General features: G+C 45.1%; 1 protein-coding gene across 10 annotated transcripts in view; it reads left to right on the plus strand.

Annotated features, from left to right (window-relative positions):
- The window catches only part of DOCK7 (dedicator of cytokinesis 7), a 1,022,674-nt gene that overhangs the window by 465,036 nt on the left and 537,123 nt on the right, over positions 1-20,515 (plus strand). For all 10 annotated transcript variants that reach the window (XM_069232530.1, XM_069232531.1, XM_069232532.1 and 7 more), the window contains one exon: positions 19,824-19,941. In XM_069232530.1, the coding sequence (XP_069088631.1) occupies positions 19,824-19,941 (118 nt within the window). The remainder of the gene's footprint in view (positions 1-19,823; positions 19,942-20,515) is intronic.

The raw sequence follows: 20,515 nt of genomic DNA on the forward strand, positions 1-20,515 counted from the left end.
TGACCAACTACTGCAAGTGGCCTAATAATGTGCAGGAAGTCAACTAGATGGTCAATAAATAATTTTCAGGAGGTGAAGGGTGGAGTTGTTGCATCAAATCAATTCTGGACTTTAATAAAAAGAGGCAGTGCACAGTGCCCTACCTCCCTAGTTAGATAAAGCTCATGTAAATCTGTGTTCTCTCATGATATAAAAGGGTCTGGAGTGGTTTTAATATTTCTTTTTATAGTTTTTAATGATGCCAACTAAATACAGTGGAAACCAGAACATTTTAGCTCGATGTCACAATACTTTATAATAGTGGGGAACCATAGTTTCAGGTTGAGGAATACATAGATGTAGACAGAACTAGTGCAAACATATCTAATTTACCTAGAAAAAAATGTTCTATGCCAGATATACGGAAGATGAGCAAGATGCCTCTTGAGGGTACACAACAGGCATTTAACAGAAGAAATTCTGCCTCCACAGTTATGTCTTAATGTTAAAGTACAATAATGTTAATGTAATTGAGACATTCTATCTCCACAGTTCTGTTCCATTGTAAAGCACTCTGACACCACATGTTCGAGTGCCCTATAGAAGAATGCAAAATGAATAAAATAAAAATAGATGGTTTATTTCTTGTGCCTATCTGATTGTTTTATGACGCTGTTTACCAAGACCCTTCTGGATACCAGAGGCGGCGTGACCTTTCGCCTTTTGAAGCTAGCCTGAATGCTGACTGACACGTGCTTCACTTCCAGACCCACATGCAGTTCTTACGAGCAACTAATCGGGGTTAAGATGGGATACTGCAACAGGTTCTTTACAATCACATGGGCTGTGGTCCTGGGAAATAGGTTTTCACATAGCAATACCTTGTAGGTCCCAGTGTTACTTCCCACTCTATCCTTGGGTGTTCTTCTGTACACTGTCAACAATACAGTCATTGACAGAAATGATTCTCCCCAGAAGCTGCCCATTTTGCTTGCTGGAGCACATAGTCTCCTGCATTTAGGCAATTAAACGAATGAGGATGAGAATTTTCCAAGTATCTGTCAGGTGAAGCTCATTTTAGCTGTGGTACTGTGTCCCCAAGGGTACCAAGATCGCTACTCATCAGAGGTATTTTCTAACATAGTGGAAGGATCACAGCCTTTTTTGGGTTGATTTCTTATGTGTTTCCCTACTTCCTGCTAGCATACCTATTCAGTTGTTGCAGCGCCTACCACCTTTCATAAACACTACTTTAGACGATTAGCTGCCTGACTCTTTGAAAGTAAGTACCTTCTCAATACACATAATATTGCTCTGAGGTTTAGCCCACAAGAAGGGTTGTGACTCCATCTGTAGCCACCACTTGCCCTGACAAGTGGCAATCTTTTTTAATATGTTACACCCACCATGTCCCATTTCCGAATAAAAACGACAGATGAGATGTTTAGCAACGCAGTATACGAACAAAGAAAACAAAATGACTGGCTTGTTCACTTGAGATCCCTTATGTGTTTGGGAAAGAGAAGGTTCGATGGCATATGTTGCTGCAGATACACATGTTTGGCACAGTCCGCTGCCTGGTGTTGGGCTCGGAGTATTACAAGTTGTTTTTCTTCGAAGAAGTCTTTTTGGTCACGGGACCGAAGGACTCCTCCCTCCTCGGCTCCATTGCGCATGGGCGTCGACTCCATCTTAGATTGTTTTTTTCCGCTGTCGGGTTCGGACGTATTCCTTTTCGCTCCGTGTTTCGGTTTGGAAAGTTAGTCAGAATCTCGGAAGAAAGCGTCGGTATTGTTCCGTTCGGTATCGGGATAGTTAGGTACATCGACACCGATCATCGGAAGACTTTGGGGTAGCTTCGATTCCCCCATCGGGGCCTGGTCGGCCCGACCGCGTGCGACATCGAAGCCGATGGAACGGACCCCGTTCCGTTTCTGCCCAAAATGTCACAGTAAGTATCCTTATACAGATCAGCACTTGGTCTGTAACTTGTGCTTGTCCCCCGAGCACAAGGAGGATACCTGTGAGGCCTGTCGAGCCTTCCGGTCCAGAAAAACACTCCGGGACCGAAGAGCCAGGCGTCTACAAATGGCGTCCACGCCGACAAAACAACGTTTCAATGACGAAGAGGAAATATTCTCGGTTCCGGAATCAGAATCCGGAGACTCCGACGTCGAACAACAGCAACAAACTGTGAGTAAGACGTCGAAAAGTAAAACCATCGACAAAACGAAAGCCCAGGGGACGCCACTGCCAACAGGCCATGGCTCGACCCATAAAACAGGCGACCCGTCGAAGGCGCCGAAAAAGGGCACGCCCATAGCGAAGACACCCGACTCCGGTCGAGGGACCGCCATGGAGCAACCTCGGAGCCGAGAAAGCGGCTCCGAGAGACAAAGACAAGATACCGGCACCGAAAAACATCGGCACCGAGAATCCATGCCGAAAGGAACAAAAATTCTGTCGGTGCCGAAACCGAAAAAAGATTCTCTCTCGGCGCCGAAAAATACCACACCTTCATCCTACTCAGAGGAACAAGGAATAAGTGGCCAGATGCACAGATTTGGACAAGAGCTCCAAAGTGTAGAATCAGACTACACACAAAAGAGACTGTACATCCAGCAAGACACAGGGAAGATATCAACCCTTCCCCCAATAATGAGGAAAAGAAGGATCAGTCTCCTCAAGGATGACGCACAACCACAAGCCAAAGTGGTCAAAAAAGTCACGCCTCCGCCCTCTCCACTACAACAGGCATCGCCGGCACAAACACCGCCACAAATGCACTCACCAGCGCAAACTACCATAAGTCAAGATGATCAGGATCAAGACGCTTGGGACCTATACGACACCCCAGTGCCGGACAATGATCCAGATTCATACCCCACAAAGCCGTCACCGCCAGAGGACAGTACCTCATACTCACAACTGGTGGCTAGGGCTGCAGAATTCCACAATGTCCAACTGCATTCAGACCCTATAGAGGATGATTTTTTATTTAACACCCTCTCGGCTACACATAGCCAATATCAATGTCTCCCAATACTACCGGGGATGTTACGGCACGCAAAACAAATTTTTGAAGAGCCCGTAAAATCAAGAGCCATCACCCCAAGGGTGGATAAAAAATACAAACCACCACCCACAGATCCAGTGTTTATTACTTCGCAGTTACCACCTGACTCCGTAGTAGTAGGGGCAGCTCGCAAAAGAGCAAATTCCCATACATCTGGTGACGCCCCACCTCCGGACAAAGAAAGCAGAAAATTTGATGCGGCAGGGAAAAGAGTAGCATCACAGGCAGCCAACCAGTGGCGCATCGCAAATTCTCAAGCGCTGCTGGCCAGATATGACCGCGCTCACTGGGATGAGATGCAACTTCTCGTAGACCATCTTCCCCAAGAATACCAAAAAAGGGCGCAGCAAATAGTTGAAGAGGGACAAACGATCTCAAACAATCAAATCCGCTCTTCACTGGACGCAGCCGATACTGCAGCGAGAACAGTCAACACTGCTGTCACCATAAGGAGACACGCTTGGCTCCGCACTTCAGGCTTCAAACCTGAAATCCAGCAGGCTGTCCTTAATATGCCCTTCAACGAAAAACAACTTTTTGGCCCTGAAGTGGATACAGCCATTGAAAAACGTAAAAAGGACACAGACACGGCCAAGGCCATGGGCGCACTCTACTCCCCGCAGAGCAGAGGCTCTTTCAGAAAAACTCCATTTAGAGGGGGGTTTCGTGGCCAACCCACAGACTCCACCAGCCAACAAACAAGAACCACACCATATCAGGGTTCCTTCCAAAGGGGAGGTTTCAGGGGATATATGGGGGGTCAATTCCCAAGGAGTAGGGGAAGATTCCAGACTCCAAAAACACCTCCACCTAAACAGTGACTTTCAAGTCACGCAACCCCTTCACTCAACACCAGTGGGGGGAAGACTAAGCCAATTCTACCAATCTTGGCAACAGATTACAACAGACAATTGGGTATTAGCAATAATCCAACATGGCTATTGCATAGAATTCCACAACTTCCCACCAAACATCCCCCCCAAAACACGCAAAATTTCACCACAACATTTAGAACTTTTAGGACTAGAAGTTCAAGCACTACTGCAAAAGGATGCAATAGAGTTAGTACCAGTACAACAAAAAAACACAGGAGTCTACTCCCTGTACTTTCTCATTCCAAAAAAAGACAAAACATTAAGACCAATATTAGATCTCAGGACACTAAATACCTACATCATATCGGACCATTTTCACATGGTCACACTACAAGACATCATTCCACTGCTCAAACAGCAAGATTACATGACCACATTAGACCTAAAGGATGCGTACTTTCATATACCAATACACCCTTCTCACAGAAAGTACCTACGGTTCGTATTCAAAGGAATACATTACCAATTCAAGGTGTTGCCATTCGGAATAACAACTGCACTAAGAGTGTTCACAAAATGTCTAGCAGTAGTAGCAGCACACATCAGGAGACAACAGATACATGTGTTCCCTTACCTAGACGATTGGCTAATCAAGACCAACACAGTAAAAAAATGCGCAAACGACACCACATTTGTCATACAAACCCTTCACAAACTGGGGTTTTCCATCAACTATACAAAATCACACCTAGAACCGTGTCAAACACAACAATATCTAGGAGCAACCATCAACACATCAAAAGGAATTGCCACTCCAAGTCCACAAAGAGTGCAGGCATTCCACAAGGTAATAAGTGCTATGTTTCCAAACCAAAAGATACAAGCAAAATTTGTGCTAAAACTTCTAGGCATGATGTCATCATGCATAGCCATTGTCCCAAACGCAAGACTACACATGCGACCCTTACAACAGTGTCTAGCATCACAATGGTCACAGGCACAGGGTCAACTTCAAGATCTGGTGTTGGTAGACCGCCAAACATACCTCTCGCTTCTATGGTGGAACAGCAAAAATTTAAACAAAGGGCGGACATTTCAGGCCCCAGTGCCTCAATACGTTATAACAACAGATGCTTCCATGACAGGGTGGGGAGCACACCTCAATCACCACAGCATTCAAGGACAATGGGATATACACGAAACAAAATTTCATATCAATTACCTAGAACTGTTAGCAGTATTTCTAGCGTTAAAAGCCTTCCAACCCATAATAACACACAAATACATTCTTGTCAAAACAGACAACATGACAACAATGTATTATTTAAACAAACAAGGAGGAACACACTCAACACAATTGTGCCTCCTAACACAAAAAATTTGGCAGTGGGCATTCACAACAACATTCGCCTAATAGCACAATTTATTCCAGGAATACAAAACCAACTAGCAGACAACCTTTCGCGAGACCACCAACAAGTCCACGAATGGGAAATTCACCCCCAAGTTCTGAACAAGTACTTTCAAATTTGGGGAACACCCCAGATAGATTTGTTCGCAACAAAACAAAACTCAAAATGCCAAAACTTCGCATCCAGGTACCCACACCGCGAATCACAAGGCAATGCTCTATGGATGAGTTGGTCAGGGATATTTGCGTACGCTTTTCCCCCTCTCCCTCTCCTTCCATATCTAGTAAACAAGTTGAGTCAAAACCAACTCAAACTCATACTGATAGCACCCACATGGGCAAGACAACCTTGGTATACAACTCTACTAGACCTTTCACTAGTACCGCATGTCAAACTACCCAACAGGCCAGATCTGTTAACACAACACAAACAACAGATCAGGCATCCAAACCCAGCATCATTGAATCTGGCAATTTGGCTCCTGAAATCCTAGAATTCGGACACTTAGACCTCACACAAGAATGCATGGAGGTCATAAAACAAGCTAGAAAACCTTCCACTAGACACTGCTATGCATCTAAGTGGAAAAGATTTGTTTACTACTGCCATGCCAATCAAATACAACCATTACATGCCTCTACTAAAGACATAGTAGGATACTTACTACATTTGCAAAAAGCAAATCTCGCTTTTTCATCTATAAAAATACACCTCGCAGCAATATCTGCTTACCTACAAACTACTCATTCATCGTCTCTATTTAGAATACCAGTTATTAAAGCATTCATGGAAGGGCTAAAAAGAATTATACCACCAAGAACACCACCAGTTCCTTCATGGAATCTTAACATCGTCTTACCAAGACTCATGGGTCCACCTTTCGAACCCATGCATTCCTGTGAAATGCAATATCTAACCTGGAAGGTCGCATTTCTCATTGCAATCACATCCCTCAGAAGAGTAAGTGAAATACAGGCATTTACCATACAAGAACCATTTATTCAAATACACAACAATAAAATAGTTCTAAGAACAAATCCAAAATTTCTGCCAAAGGTAATCTCACCATTCCATTTAAATCAAACAGTAGAATTGCCAGTGTTCTTCCCACAACCAAATTCTGTGGCTGAAAGGGCACTACATACATTAGACATCAAAAGAGCACTAATGTATTACATTGACAGAACAAAGCTAATCAGGAAAACAAAACAACTGTTCATAGCTTTTCAAAAACCACACATAGGAAATCCAATCTCTAAACAAGGCATTGCTAGATGGATAGTCAGATGTATTCAAACATGCTATCTTAAAGCCAAAAGAGAATTGCCTATTACACCAAAGGCACACTCAACCAGAAAGAAAGGTGCTACAATGGCCTTTCTAGGAAACATTCCTATGAGCGAAATATGTAAGGCTGCAACCTGGTCTACGCCTCATACGTTTACTAAACACTACTGTGTAGACGTACTAAATGCACAACAAGCTACAGTGGGCCAAGCTGTACTAAGAACATTATTCCAAACTACTTCAACTCCTACAGGCTAAACCACCGCTTTTAGGGGAGGTAACTGCTTTATAGTCTATGCCAAACATGTGTATCTGCAGCAACATATGCCATCGAACTGAAAATGTCACTTACCCAGTGTACATCTGTTCGTGGCATTAGTCGCTGCAGATTCACATGTACCCTCCCACCTCCCCGGGAAGCCTGTAGCCGTTTAGAAGTAGATCATAAATCTTAAACATCTGAACATTTGTAAATAATTATTATAAACTCTTAACGTACATACATATTCACTCCATTGCATGGGCACTATTTATACCAAACAACTCCATCCTCACCCTCTGCGGGGAAAACAATCTAAGATGGAGTCGACGCCCATGCGCAATGGAGCCGAGGAGGGAGGAGTCCTTCGGTCCCGTGACCAAAAAGACTTCTTCGAAGAAAAACAACTTGTAATACTCCGAGCCCAACACCAGGCAGCGGACTGTGCCAAACATGTGAATCTGCAGCGACTAATGCCACGAACAGATGTACACTGGGTAAGTGACATTTTCATTATTCTCGGTTTTCAGTAAATACTTTTGCAGTCTGGTTAACCATCTTCAACACTGTGTTACTCCTCTTAACATAAACCTCTTTCATAACACAGTGTCACATGCAGACAACAAGGTCGTCTCTACCCTCTTTGGGACACAGAAAATCTGTTCTGTCCCTTTTGAGGAAATTCAGTTTGGGTGGATGGTGGAAACTCACCTTGACTGCTCTTCAGTTCTCGGAAAAGTATAACTCTGTGAGCCCGAAATACTGCTGACTCATGCCATCGGTCAAGGTCAGAATGATATCTTAAACACACTCATCAGTCATACGAAATATCCAGTCTAACCACTTCTTCAAATTCCCAGTCAGTTTTCTCACCCAAAATTTAACTTGGGTCTGGGAGATTAGGAATCCACTGAGCAATAAGTCAAGACCCCCTTCTGTCTGTGGTGGTATCAACAAGATATTGGTCACTTTGTATCATTCTCAGTTTTCTAGAATGGTGAGGTTGTTTTATTTTCTCTCTTCATTGAGCACATTACCATCCATCATTTGAAAACTGCACCAGTTCTGGCCCTGCACATCATTCTTCTTGGTTTTTCCATCTATGATGATGGAAAACTGCACCACCTTTTTACTTAGATTACAAAGCGTGTTCTCCATTATGATGATTGAAGCTTTTATTTTCCACAGTACACTAGATCTCAAACAGATGATGTTTCCGTGGAAGTATACATTCAATAAAATTGCTTTCGATTTCCTCTCCAGGGGTTGACGGTCTCTCATCTTCTCTTTCCCTTTATTTCCATTTATGGAAGACTTGTTATCCTTCCTAGAGGGCACATTCTTAATTATTCAGGAACCTGCATAGAATAAGTGTTTGCTTTCTGTCCGTTTTGAGCTTTTGGGACCCTGTGTTCACTGTGCCACAGGACTCAAGCTACAATTCACCAAAGATGCTTAGCTAGGCTGAATCTGGTCCAGGGTTGTGTGTATCCATGTCCAGAGAGGGCCTGGCTTGTCAATTCTTGTAGAAATATGTCTGAATCCACAAATAGAATGGACTGGAGTGACATGATGGGCAAGTGAAGTGGACTGGGATGCTGCCCCATGCATTTGCCAGCGTCTACCACTGCCTGCAAACATTCCACCCGTCACATTTGGCTTTTCTTACATGCAACACCATCAGAAGAGATGTGTATGCCGATACGTGAGTCAATTCAGTTAGTTCAATTCAATTCTTTATTTATGATTTGGAGCTCAAAAGAGGTCTACATAAAATCATAACAATACCATAAGTAGTATGTTAGCAGATTACACAATTAAAGGAGATGAACGAATAAGCATAGGAATTATAAAACATTTGTACACTTGATCTCATTTCTATAGCAGCCACTTGAACACAAATTAGATGAATTCATAAATCCCTAAAATAATAAACTTATGTGCAAATTACACCATTATGAGCAGCTAAAAAAATGTTCTCACCCTCCACAGCAGCAATCCTAAATCTAGATTAATATAACCTTTAAAAGATGTTAAAAGTTTTGTACAAATTACTTCATATTTTGGATGAAAGAGAAACTCTTGCGCAGCCTCTACAGTTTTAATATTTTTCTTTTAAAACATTGGCTGTGAGAGGTGGCAGCGCAGAAGTAATAGTGCTGGACAAACAAGCAAAACATGATTAAGCTCCTGGATCCCCATTCTTTCCCAGATTTGCCAGAGGAGGACCTGTTTGCCATTAATTCATTTAGCTGAACCAAATTCATTTGAAATAGTATCAGAAAATGGTGAAGCCCATGGTCCAAGTTCCAGGCCAAATACTTCTGGGCTACCTTGGGGCACAGAGATAAAGTTACCAACTCCAACCTTTTTTCATTGTACAGTAGATTAAATCTCTCTGGTAACTAATAGTGCTAGCAGTTCCCTTTAGATGATTTTTGAGCTAGGTGAGTCCTGCGCTCACTCTGCCACATGACTTAAGTTACACCTCACGGAGGAGGCCCAAGTAGGCCAAAATCAGTCTGGCATTGCTTGTGTTCTCCTCCAGAGGCCTATGTTCATCTTACGATTCTTCAGGGCAACAGGGTCCAGATCCCAAGGTACATGCTTGCTTGCTACTCCTACAATTTCAAGGAAGAAAGCCCATAATGTTGGGGCCTTTCTCCATCAGGACTGGAGTTTCAGAGGAGCTCAGTGAAGAGTCAGTCATTTTGCAGGGAGCAAGTAAAGCACATTCAGTGAATATAGGGAATGTTTGTACCTTCCTTATATAAGTCTCTGCATTATGAATTGCTTATGAGTTTTTATACAGATGTTACAGTGCCATAACTTTTACTCGTATGACTTTATATTCTGGGGTTAACAGTGATGCAGGAGTCACTTTTAGCCCATTGCCCAGTTACTTTGAACCGTTCACTGTCAAGACTGTCCTTTGTGCACCATTAATGGGGCATTAGAGGACAGTGTGACCTAGAAAAGCGCTCCTTCTCTAAATATACTCTCTACACCTTGCCCATGGTCGAGCTGGACTCTGATTTACAACGAATCCACCTCGACTGACAAAGAAGATTGTTTTCTTCCATGAAAAGGAGCCATTGACTCGTCTGCCCCCTTCCCTGGCTTCACCCTTCTAGTTGCTTGAAACATGTTGTGACATCAAGTGTTGCACTTTTGTGATATTTAACAACAATTGAAGTGTGAGTTGGTCATGACAGAACCTATCACTGAATAACAAGTTAAATTATTTGACTAGAAAAGCTATGCCTGAAGCATTCGTAGCTTGTTCTGCTTCATTTAAATCAGCTTCTATACTTAGAAATGTTGTTTCATACACCTGTAAGGTTGACACACGTGCCCTAATAATTGTACTTCCGTTTTTATAAATATACCAATTAGCAATGGCTCTTAACGGAGACTCGGCAATGAAGACCACTAACTCCCTTAAAGAGATTGTACTGTTTTTTTTAACGAAAAAAGGGGTTTGTGCATTTTAAGTTGAGGCTTCTCGGAAATAGACTCTTTAGGACAGCCAGTGAGCTACAGCCACACTACACACAATGAAAGTAAATGGGTGCAGATTCATAGACGTCATTTGGGGGTTGCCAGTGGTCGTGGCTGCGACCCCTGGCTTGCCCCTTGCGACCCCTGTCACTCCCTTTGCGACCCCTGAATTCAGAGCTGCAAAGATCAGTGCCAGGAGCACAATGTCAGTGCGTCATTGGGGACGTCGGGTGAGGCTCCTTGCGCGTTGTTTCCTCTCATTTTTTATTACACTATTAGTAAATAATGTTTGATTATTCTCTATTAGTGCAGTAAAAATACAATTAGCTGGACTGTGTCCCTCCCTGGCATCTAAGGTAAGTATGAGTGCTTGATCGTGAGTGTGTGCGTGAGAGGGAGCGTGTGTAAGTGTGAATGTGTGTATGGGTAAGCATGTTGTGTGTATGAATGAAACTGAAGGTCAACGAGTCTGTGATGTCACTTCCGCTATCCCTGGCATTTTGGGTGAATTGGCGTTCATGTGCAGATTATACAATATACTGTCATGGAACCTATTACCAGTGAACGGAAATGTTAGTGGCACATGTATTTATTACACTGATTTGTGTGCCGTGCCGTGCCGTTTGTAGCGCAATATATTTAGAAAGTGTTTATTTCCTCGTTTTCTCGGGGGATAACAGTTATCATTAAATTATATACGTTAATTCTCGGTGTAATTAAAACAGGGCATTACTTCCAGAAAGAATCTTGTTACATCGGGCCCAAAGAGTGAACAAACCACAAACTTGTTGTTAAGGGGTAAAAGGCCGCTTTAATAGAACAGGTCTGGCAATATAAACACCTTGGCATAAAGCCTTACAAAACTACATAACCTCACTAATACATAACTTTCCTCCTATCCCCTCCGCCTCCCTCTAAAGAACCCATTCAACCTACCCCTTATGCCTACCACCTTGACCTGACCTACCCCTTACCCATCCCTTCTAAAATTCCCCTTGCCTTGTGTAAATTCCCTGTCCACTGATTTTTATATCGATCCCTTTCCCCACCCGAAATGCTTCTTGACCATAAACCCCCCGCAGCCAGACCTGACTACCAGCGGCAAAAATAATAAAACCACCCCAAACCCCCCTTGACATACAAACACATCTAATGAACAATTAACCAAAACAAAACCCAGACCTGTGCTGTCAAAGCTGAAACTTATGAATGCCCAACCTACAACGCCTCACTAATTGCAAAAAACACCTCCAACCACAAAACACCAAACAAAAAGGGGGTCCGAAAACAAAAAATCCCACAGGAACAAGAATCAATGCATGGGAGGGCGGGCGGGCACGAAGACAAACACGCCTACTGGGTGTGACGACGGCCAAAGAGGCCGCCCACACCCTGCCCCTGTCTTTTATCCTCCCACCAACAACCCGCCTCTTCCTGCACCGACCACCAATCCCCAACTCATCAGTGGCCTGTACCACTCCGGCCCGAAAAGCCCGGGGGGGAGACCGGGCAAGCCCTCTGCTCCCCCCGTTCCCCCATCGGGCCCAAAGAGTGAACAAACCACAAACTCGTTGTTAAGGGGTAAAAGGCCGCTTTAATAGAACAGGTCTGGCAATATAAACACCTTGGCATAAAGCCTTACAAAACTACATAACCTCACTAATACATAACTTTCCTCCTATCCCCTCCCCCTCCCTCTAAAGAACCCATTCAACCTACCCCTTATGCCTACCACCTTGACCTGACCTACCCCTTACCCATCCCTTCTAAAATTCCCCTTGCCTTGTGTAAATTCCCTGTCCACTGATTTTTATATCGATCCCTTTCCCCACCCGAAATGCTTCTTGACCATATACCCCCCGCAGCCAGACCTGACTACCAGCGGCAAAAATAATAAAACCACCCCAAACCCCCCTTGACATACAAACACATCTAATGAACAATTAACCAAAACAAAACCCAGACCTGTCCTGTCAAAGCTGAAACTTATGAATGCCCAACCTACAACGCCTCACTAATTGCAAAAAACACCTCCAACCACAAAACACCAAACAAAAAGGGGGTCCGAAAACAAAAAATCCCACAGGAACAAGAATCAATGCATGGGAGGGCGGGCGGGCACAAAGACAAACACGCCTACTGAGTGTGACGACGGCCAAAGAGGCCGCCCACACCCTGCCCCTGTCTTTTATCCTCCCACCAACAACCCGCCTCTTCCTGCACCGACCACCAATCCCCAACTCATCAGTGGCCTGTACCACTCTGGCCCGAAAAGCCCGGGGGGGAGACCGGGCAAGCCCTCTGCTCCCCCCGATCCCCCATCGGGCCCAAAGAGTGAACAAACCACAAACTCGTTGTTAAGGGGTAAAAGGCCGCTTTAATAGAACAGGTCTGGCAATATAAACACCTTGGCATAAAGCCTTACAAAACTACATAACCTCACTAATACATAACTTTCCTCCTATCCCCTCCCCCTCCCTCTAAAGAACCCATTCAACCTACCCCTTATGCCTACCACCTTGACCTGACCTACCCCTTACCCATCCCTTCTAAAATTCCCCTTGCCTTGTGTAAATTCCCTGTCCACTGATTTTTATATCGATCCCTTTCCCCACCCGAAATGCTTCTTGACCATAAACCCCTCGCCACACAGGAAAACCCGGTAGGCGTTTTCCTGCCCCACCCGACCCCATCTATCTATCCCATAGCTTAACCCCCAACAGGTCCGCAATCATCATTCGTAACTCAAACAAATAAATCTCATTACCCAAAAAGGATAAATGAACCCCATCCTGACGGAAAAAACCTACATCTGAACCGCTAATATTGTCATGACTCAACACAGAAAAACCTTGAACTCGACAAAAAGACCTCATTTCCCTATTCACCTTCTTTCGCTGTTTCTCTATGCCTTGAAAAGAATGAGCCCCCCTCCAGACCCTCCGAGGTACCAGTCCCGTCCAGACAATGTGTGTCCCTGACCACTTCTCCTTAATGCGTAGCAAATCTAACTTCATTGCCTTCAGTAAACCTATACCCAAAAGGGAAACCAAATCATTTTCGCCCAGATGAATAACCAATAAATCAGGGCAACACCTTGCCGAATCCTTTGTGAAAGAACATATAAAAGCTCTCCCCACCTCATCCCACTCTTACCCACCCAACTAACTTTAACCCTCACACCATCCAAACCCAATTGTCGACCAAAATGCCTCGTCGCAGCCTGCTTCTCAGCCCAGCGAATGAATGAGTGCCCGACGATCCACACCGTACATACTCCGTTTGGACCCCCAACACAACCTACGAAGCAAAAAAGATGTTAAAAGTATGTCTCACCCCCTCACTGTAAGCCCACCCCAAAGGAAAGCACCCCAAAACTGACAGCTAGAACAGGAGGAAAAGAGCAGATAGTTAAAAGGAGCAAAAGAACAAATTTGAAAAGAACCCATTTACCATTCAAGATCACCCTATGATCATTTATCTGCTCTAATATAACGTTTAAAACACTGTGACCTCCACCTACCCAAGTTTTGAATTACTTGATCACTCCTCCCCAGTCTCCTGGCTTCTGTTGCCGCGCCAATCCTAAAAGAATGAGTCCCGTATAATCCCGGATCCAAACCCAACCGCCTCAAGCACATTTTTAAAACCGCCAAAACCTGAGATGCCGATAAAGAAGAACCATCCTGATGCAAAAATACAAACCTTGTGGACTTAGGCAACTTACCTGCAAAATTAAACCACAACCTAACCGGACAATCTTGGGAGCCTGTACGCCGTAAAACAACCTCCTGACCTCTGCCCAACTGATCCCCTTTTGTTTTACCCAACCAAACCACAACATCCCCTCCACTTACCTGTACATTGGAAAGCAATAATCCTTCCCTCCCCTTTAAACCTAACAACTCTGAAATATGAAACGCTCCATGAAAGAGCCAAGCCATGCATAAAGATAACAAACCCACCTCCCAATCTGAGAAACAAACGACCTCCAGTGCCCGTAAAATGGCCCGCAATAAATGTGATGTGATTGGCCTCCTTCTATCCCACCTTGCACCTCCCGACCTGGCCCAACCCGCTAAAATCCGCCTGCAAATCTCTCCCTCCACTGGGTCATAACCCCAAAAATACTTACCGTAAAATGATATCCCTGCCAACTTACCTGCAATTGTAACCGCAGACAAACCTTTATCAATCAAATGCATAATGAAGCAAACCGCCATACCTCGTCTCCTAATGACGACGTCATCCCCCCCAACCACCTTCACCGCTCCTGCTTCCAAGAACTCCAACCAGGCCTGACCATAACTCTTCCTTGTAGACGGGGCTATAGACCGCTGTACCAGCTCCAACATCCTTAATCTCCTAAAGCCCACAACTCCCCCGGTACCAGCGTCTTCTCCATATCCGCTCCCGGTGCTAGACCACGGAACCTCTGCCACTGAAAACGAGATAGGGCATCAGCAATATCATTATTGATTCCCGGGATATACTTAGCCTTGAACAGAACATTGAATTTCAAGCAATGCAACAAGAAAATACGCAGCAATTTCAATACCTTAACCTCCTTCGCCTTTTGCGAATTCACCAATGCTACCACTGTCTGATTGTCCACGTTAAACACCACATTCCGATTAGCTAAGTGGGAACCCCAGACTACCAACGCCACCACTAATGGAAAAAATTCCAAAAAGGCAATGCTATGCCTTGCTTCTTTCCATTTAGCTGGCCAAGCCTCCGCCATCCAATGACCATCCCAAAACAGCCCGAAACCATGGGCTCCAGATGCATCAGAAAACAACTGCACCTGCCAAAACCAATCCGAGTCATCCACCAACATAGACACTCCATTAACATCCTGCAAAAAACAAATCCACATTTTCAGATCCTCCTTCACTTGAGCCTTGATCCTAATGTGATGATGTGGTAACGTCGCACCCTTCATTGCAAAACCAAGTCTCCTACAAAAGGCTCTTCCCACTCTGACCACCTTACAAGCGAAATTCTAATGTCCCAGTAATTCCTGAGCTCGCCGCAACTCCAACTTATTTATTTTTACCGTGTCCTCCAAAAGCAAAATCAACTGCCTCACTTTGTCCTGAGGTAACCTCACCTCCATCCTCAACGAATCCAGCTCAATGCCAAGAAAACTAATACATGTCAAAGGGCCCTCCGTCTTCTCCTTTGCCAACGGCACCCCAAATTCAGACATCAAGTCCTTAAACTCCAACAAATCCCTGCCACATGACCCTGTTCCTGCCGCCCCCACAAAGAAAAAATCATCTAAATAATGTGTCACCAACCTGTCCCCTCTCCTGTACTGGAAACACCACTGCAAAAACGTGCTGAACATTTCGAACAAGGAACAAGAAACCGAACAACCCATTGGAAGCATGCGATCCACATAAATCACACCCCCGAACTGAATCCCCAACAAAGAAAAATCTTCCGGGTGAACAGGCAATAACCGAAAAGCTGATTTAATGTCCGCTTTTGCCATCTCCGCCCCTTGTCCACACTTCCTCACCAAGGCAACAGCTTCATCCACTGATGCATAGTGCACAACAGTGTCCTCAACAGCGATCAAATCATTGACTGAACTCCCCGCTGGCCAAGACAAATGATGTATCAACCTAAATTCACCTGTCTGTTTTTTAGGAACCACTCCTAGGGGCGAAATAGTCAAGTTGGCCAAAGGCCACTCCAAAAAGGGGCCTACCATCCTTCCCAATTCCAATTCCTTGTCCAATTTTGCCTGAACCACCTCCGGATAAGTCCTTGCCGATTTCAAATTGTTGGCCCACCTTCGCACTCTAGGACCTTGATAGCATAAGCGAAAACCTTCAACAAAACCACTCCACAACACCTTCGCTTCATCCCTTCGAGGATACCAACGTAGCCAATAAGAAATAGTCTCACATTTAATAGGCGTAGGGCCCTTTTCCAACAACATGCTGAATCTGGCCTCTGCCCCTGTCACCACCTCTATTTTGCTGTCCCTGCCATCCCCAGTGCATTCCTCCAAAACACTGAAAAGCTGGGTGCCTGCCTCCGCAATGGGAGCAATCATGCCGAAATCTACAGGGCTGCCTATTGCAGAAGCTGCTGTTAAATGCCCAGCAAGACCCATTCCCTTGCAATTGCCCATGCTGTCCAAAACCCACCCCAAATTGGGTGGGACGCCCCTGAAAGGGCTTATATTGTACCGGGAGACCACTTGCAGTGTGCGTAGTAGGAGCATACCTGGCTGTCCTTAACCACTGCATCCACAACTCATTATCTATTTCCCCCCAAGCTTTGGATGGGTCCATCGCCTTCCTTGCACGAAATTCCTCGTCGTACCGAAACCACCCAAAGCCCCCATAATCCATTTGGGCCCGCCACACCACATCCATATATTTAAACAAAGCAATACACGAATCCTTGTGCCTTTCACAATAGACGCTTGCATAAATCAGAAAGGCCGATGTCCAATTTTCAATATTTGTCGGAACTTTAGGTCTCCTGGCCAACTCCCACTCCTCTTCCTTTGACCCTTCCTTCGCTTGCACCTCTCTATGCAATAGTTTAAACACATCCACAAATTCACCTTTCCAAATCTTATCCTTTAAATTCTGAGTGAGATGCGCCCCCAAAGGCATCGCCACTCCCATGTACGGCAATTTTTTACCTCTTCCCGACACATCAGCATTTAGTACACCCCCTTCCTTTACTGACTCCTGCAATACCTTTAACTCATCATCTTTCGGCACAACCCCCAACACCCCTGACTTACCTGCCCCATTAACAGTAACGCAATCCACCTGCACAGAAGCGTCCACCCCGCCTGCACCACATACCTCCCTCCCATAACCACCAACATTTCGACCCAGACCCAGCCCAATCTCACCTCTAGGTAAATTCCCAGGTGTACTGCGACGATTTTTAGAGTGATCGCCCTGGACCACTTCTGGAACCGTTGCCTGCAAAACTGGTACCACTACCCTTGCATTCTGGACTTCATCGTCTTCTTCGTAGTCAAGCAGAGTTTCTTCTGGCCTTGCAAAACTTGCACCAGCGCCCCAGCTGGTGGAAGGCTGTTCATCATCCAAAACTGAGCCCGCACTGTGACCCAGCAAACAACGAGCACCTGCTTCCCTCGCTGTCGGGTAAACCGCTCCGGAATTTACCCTCCCTTCTTTCCGGTGTACCAAAAGCGCCCTGGCCTTAACCGGTAAACTCTGCCCACCAGCATGCCGCCCGGCATCCTGATGCACCGCCATCTCGCTCAGCCTGCCCAGAAACCGAGGAGCGTCACACCCAGCGCTAAAATCCTGCAATCCTGGCTGCCACCTGTTCGCCAAAACGCTAACCTCGCCCCTACCAGTAGTCCTACCAGCCTGACTGCTACCCAAATCTCTAGTCATCACACCTTCTAAGTCTGCACAAACCAATTTCTCACTTACTTCCAAAACGTTAGAATCACTAACATTAGCACCATAACTCTCCACACTCCACTCCTTTCCAAAGCCTGTCTCTCTTAGCCCAGCTACACCAATTCCCATCTCAACAACACTCTCCTCCAATAAACCCATAGCTTCTGGAATGTACCCCAAACTACCCTGGCCTTCCAATTCCTCATCTGAAATCACAATTACCTCCTCCTTACGCTCTCCACCCTCCTCAAAAAACCTTGTATCAACCGCCTGCCCTTTTTTTAATCGACTTCCCATAAAACTAAACTTCTCGCTGGGCGCCGCCATTTTATTTGTGGCTCCCAAGGTTCTTTCCTTCAAAATGGCCGCCTCGCATTCAGCCGCGTTTTCGCGTGGCAATTGGGCTTGTTTCCGCCCCCGCCCACCTCTTTGCTGGCCTGCATGACGCGCGCTCGCAAGCCGCGCCCCCTGTCTCCCTCCAACCACCATCGCGCCCACGCGGCCAACCCCCCTCCCTCCTGCAGCCACTCTCCTTGCTAAGGAGACACCCGAACGCCTCAGCAGCCGCCCCGCACCCCGTCGACGAGACCCACTAGCTTCATCCGGCCCTAAAGCGGGCACCAACACCTCTTGGGGCTGCACAGGTGAGCCCGCGACTTTCCGTCCTTCCGCGCTCTTCGTTTTGAATTTCTTCGCTTTTTCTGAAGGAGAAGAGCACGCCGCTACAGCAGCGCTCACCCTTTGCGCCGATAACCTCCTCGGCCTTTTTAAACCTACCCACGCCTCCTCCAATACACCTTCTCTAATTAAATCTTCCCTGCCCTCATCCCTCAACGTTTTTAGGGCCTGCACCACCTTGTTCAACTCCATATTCACTCAAACTCCTTATGCTCCTGACAATAACAAATACACCACAATGCCCTCTACTAATGTAAACGAAATTATTACGACAAGCTCCGCCTCAAAAACGCCTCCAAACCGTAATAAAACTCCTACCACAATTACAAATAAACTCCCAAGCACGAAGACAAACACGCCTACTGGGTGTGACGACGGCCAAAGAGGCCGCCCACACCCTGCCCCTGTCTTTTATCCTCCCACCAACAACCCGCCCCTTCCTGCACCGACCACCAATCCCCAACTCATCAGTGGCCTGTACCACTCCGGCCCGAAAAGCCCGGGGGGAGACCGGGCAAGCCCTCTGCTCCCCCCGAGCCCCCATTCCCCTTACTTGATGAATAAACATAAACCGCTGACAGCTTCCGTTACTCGCGAGACGCTCCCTTGATATGCCGCAGTCGTCCATCGTCTTTCTAACCTCCTGAGGTTCTTTGCGATAAATAAATCCAAATGATTTTTTGTTCTTATTATCCATTGACTTTTTCAAATTATATTTGAGTATGGGAAACGTGGGTATTGGTGATTCCTGGGAAGACACATGTAAGAAACAGCGGTTGGATAATTCAGTTGTGTAATTAGCGGTGCCACAACAGCTTGTTTCCCTATTTAGCATTCATTTAACGTGGCCTTTTAAAAAAGACGCCGCTGAACACATTTAATTCATGTCATTGTGGGGGAAATAATGTTATTTTCTTACGCAGTCAGTGTTTGTTTTAGTAGTGGTCAATTATGTATTTTTTCTTCGACTGATTGCCAGCTATAAATGATATTTCAATTTGAAATGCTACACATTAATTTTAATTGTTTTTATGCTAATTTGTTTATTTATATGCAATATTTTTGAAAGAATTGAAATTAAGCAAGTTGGCAATAAAATAGATATGCTGTTTTTCAGATTATATCTGACATATAAACCTTTTAAATCTGCAAAATACAGCACTTTCGATTATTAATTCCGTAGTTGAAAAATATTTTTAATTAATAAAATAAATTGTGTTGCATAGCAAATGGTGTAGCTGTACATATTCTTTCAGGGGCCCAAGCTGTGAACTTTTCTTCCAACCCCTCACACATACACGTGTTTGTTCTTGAAATAGTAACGTTCCCTTGGTGCAAAGGAGATTGTATTGTAAATGAGACTCCTGTAATTTGTCCCAACTTTCCACTTTACTTTCACAGAAATCTTCTGTATGTATACCCACAAAGCCTTAACTTTGCAAATCGCCAAGGTTCTGCAAGAAATATAACTGTGAAGGTCCAGTTCATGTATGGAGAAGATCCAAGCAATGCAATGCCGGTAAAAATGCATGTATATTTTAAAATATATTAAGCATTGTACAATTTTTGAGCTCACCTTAGGTAAGGCAGAGCTAAAGATAATTCAAGATATCTTGATGCATATAGTTGTTTGTGCATTGCTAGGAGTGGGACAAGAAGGGGGAGAGTGGCGTAAAGGAAATGAAATGGGGAAAATTATGAGGGAAGGAGGAGGTATGGGTGGCGGAGGGAGTAAAGCATAGGAGATGACCAGGCGATGGAAAAGGGCTTCAGCTATTCCATTTTATATGACTTTTTGGCACATTCTTGGCATAGCAATATGATCCTTTTGGGCCTTCGAAGCGTTAGCGAGCCACTAAGCCTGTTTCCAGATTTCACAGAGAGGGAAGTAAACCTGCATCATGTTGTAGGATGGAATTGTAAGCGATTTTGGTAAAGTATGCTCTATTGACCTCGTTCCTAACAAACTTCAATACCCTGGCCATAGCACTATCTTTCAAAACTGCCTGTGATGTCCCTGGGAAGACCCTCATTCAGGGGGTGCGGGCAGGCTCTGGCCAAAAGAAGCATTGCCCTGATAACAGTGCTTTCCT

This window comes from Pleurodeles waltl, chromosome 4_2 (assembly GCF_031143425.1).
Source record: "Pleurodeles waltl isolate 20211129_DDA chromosome 4_2, aPleWal1.hap1.20221129, whole genome shotgun sequence".
Lineage (NCBI taxonomy): Eukaryota > Metazoa > Chordata > Amphibia > Caudata > Salamandridae > Pleurodeles > Pleurodeles waltl.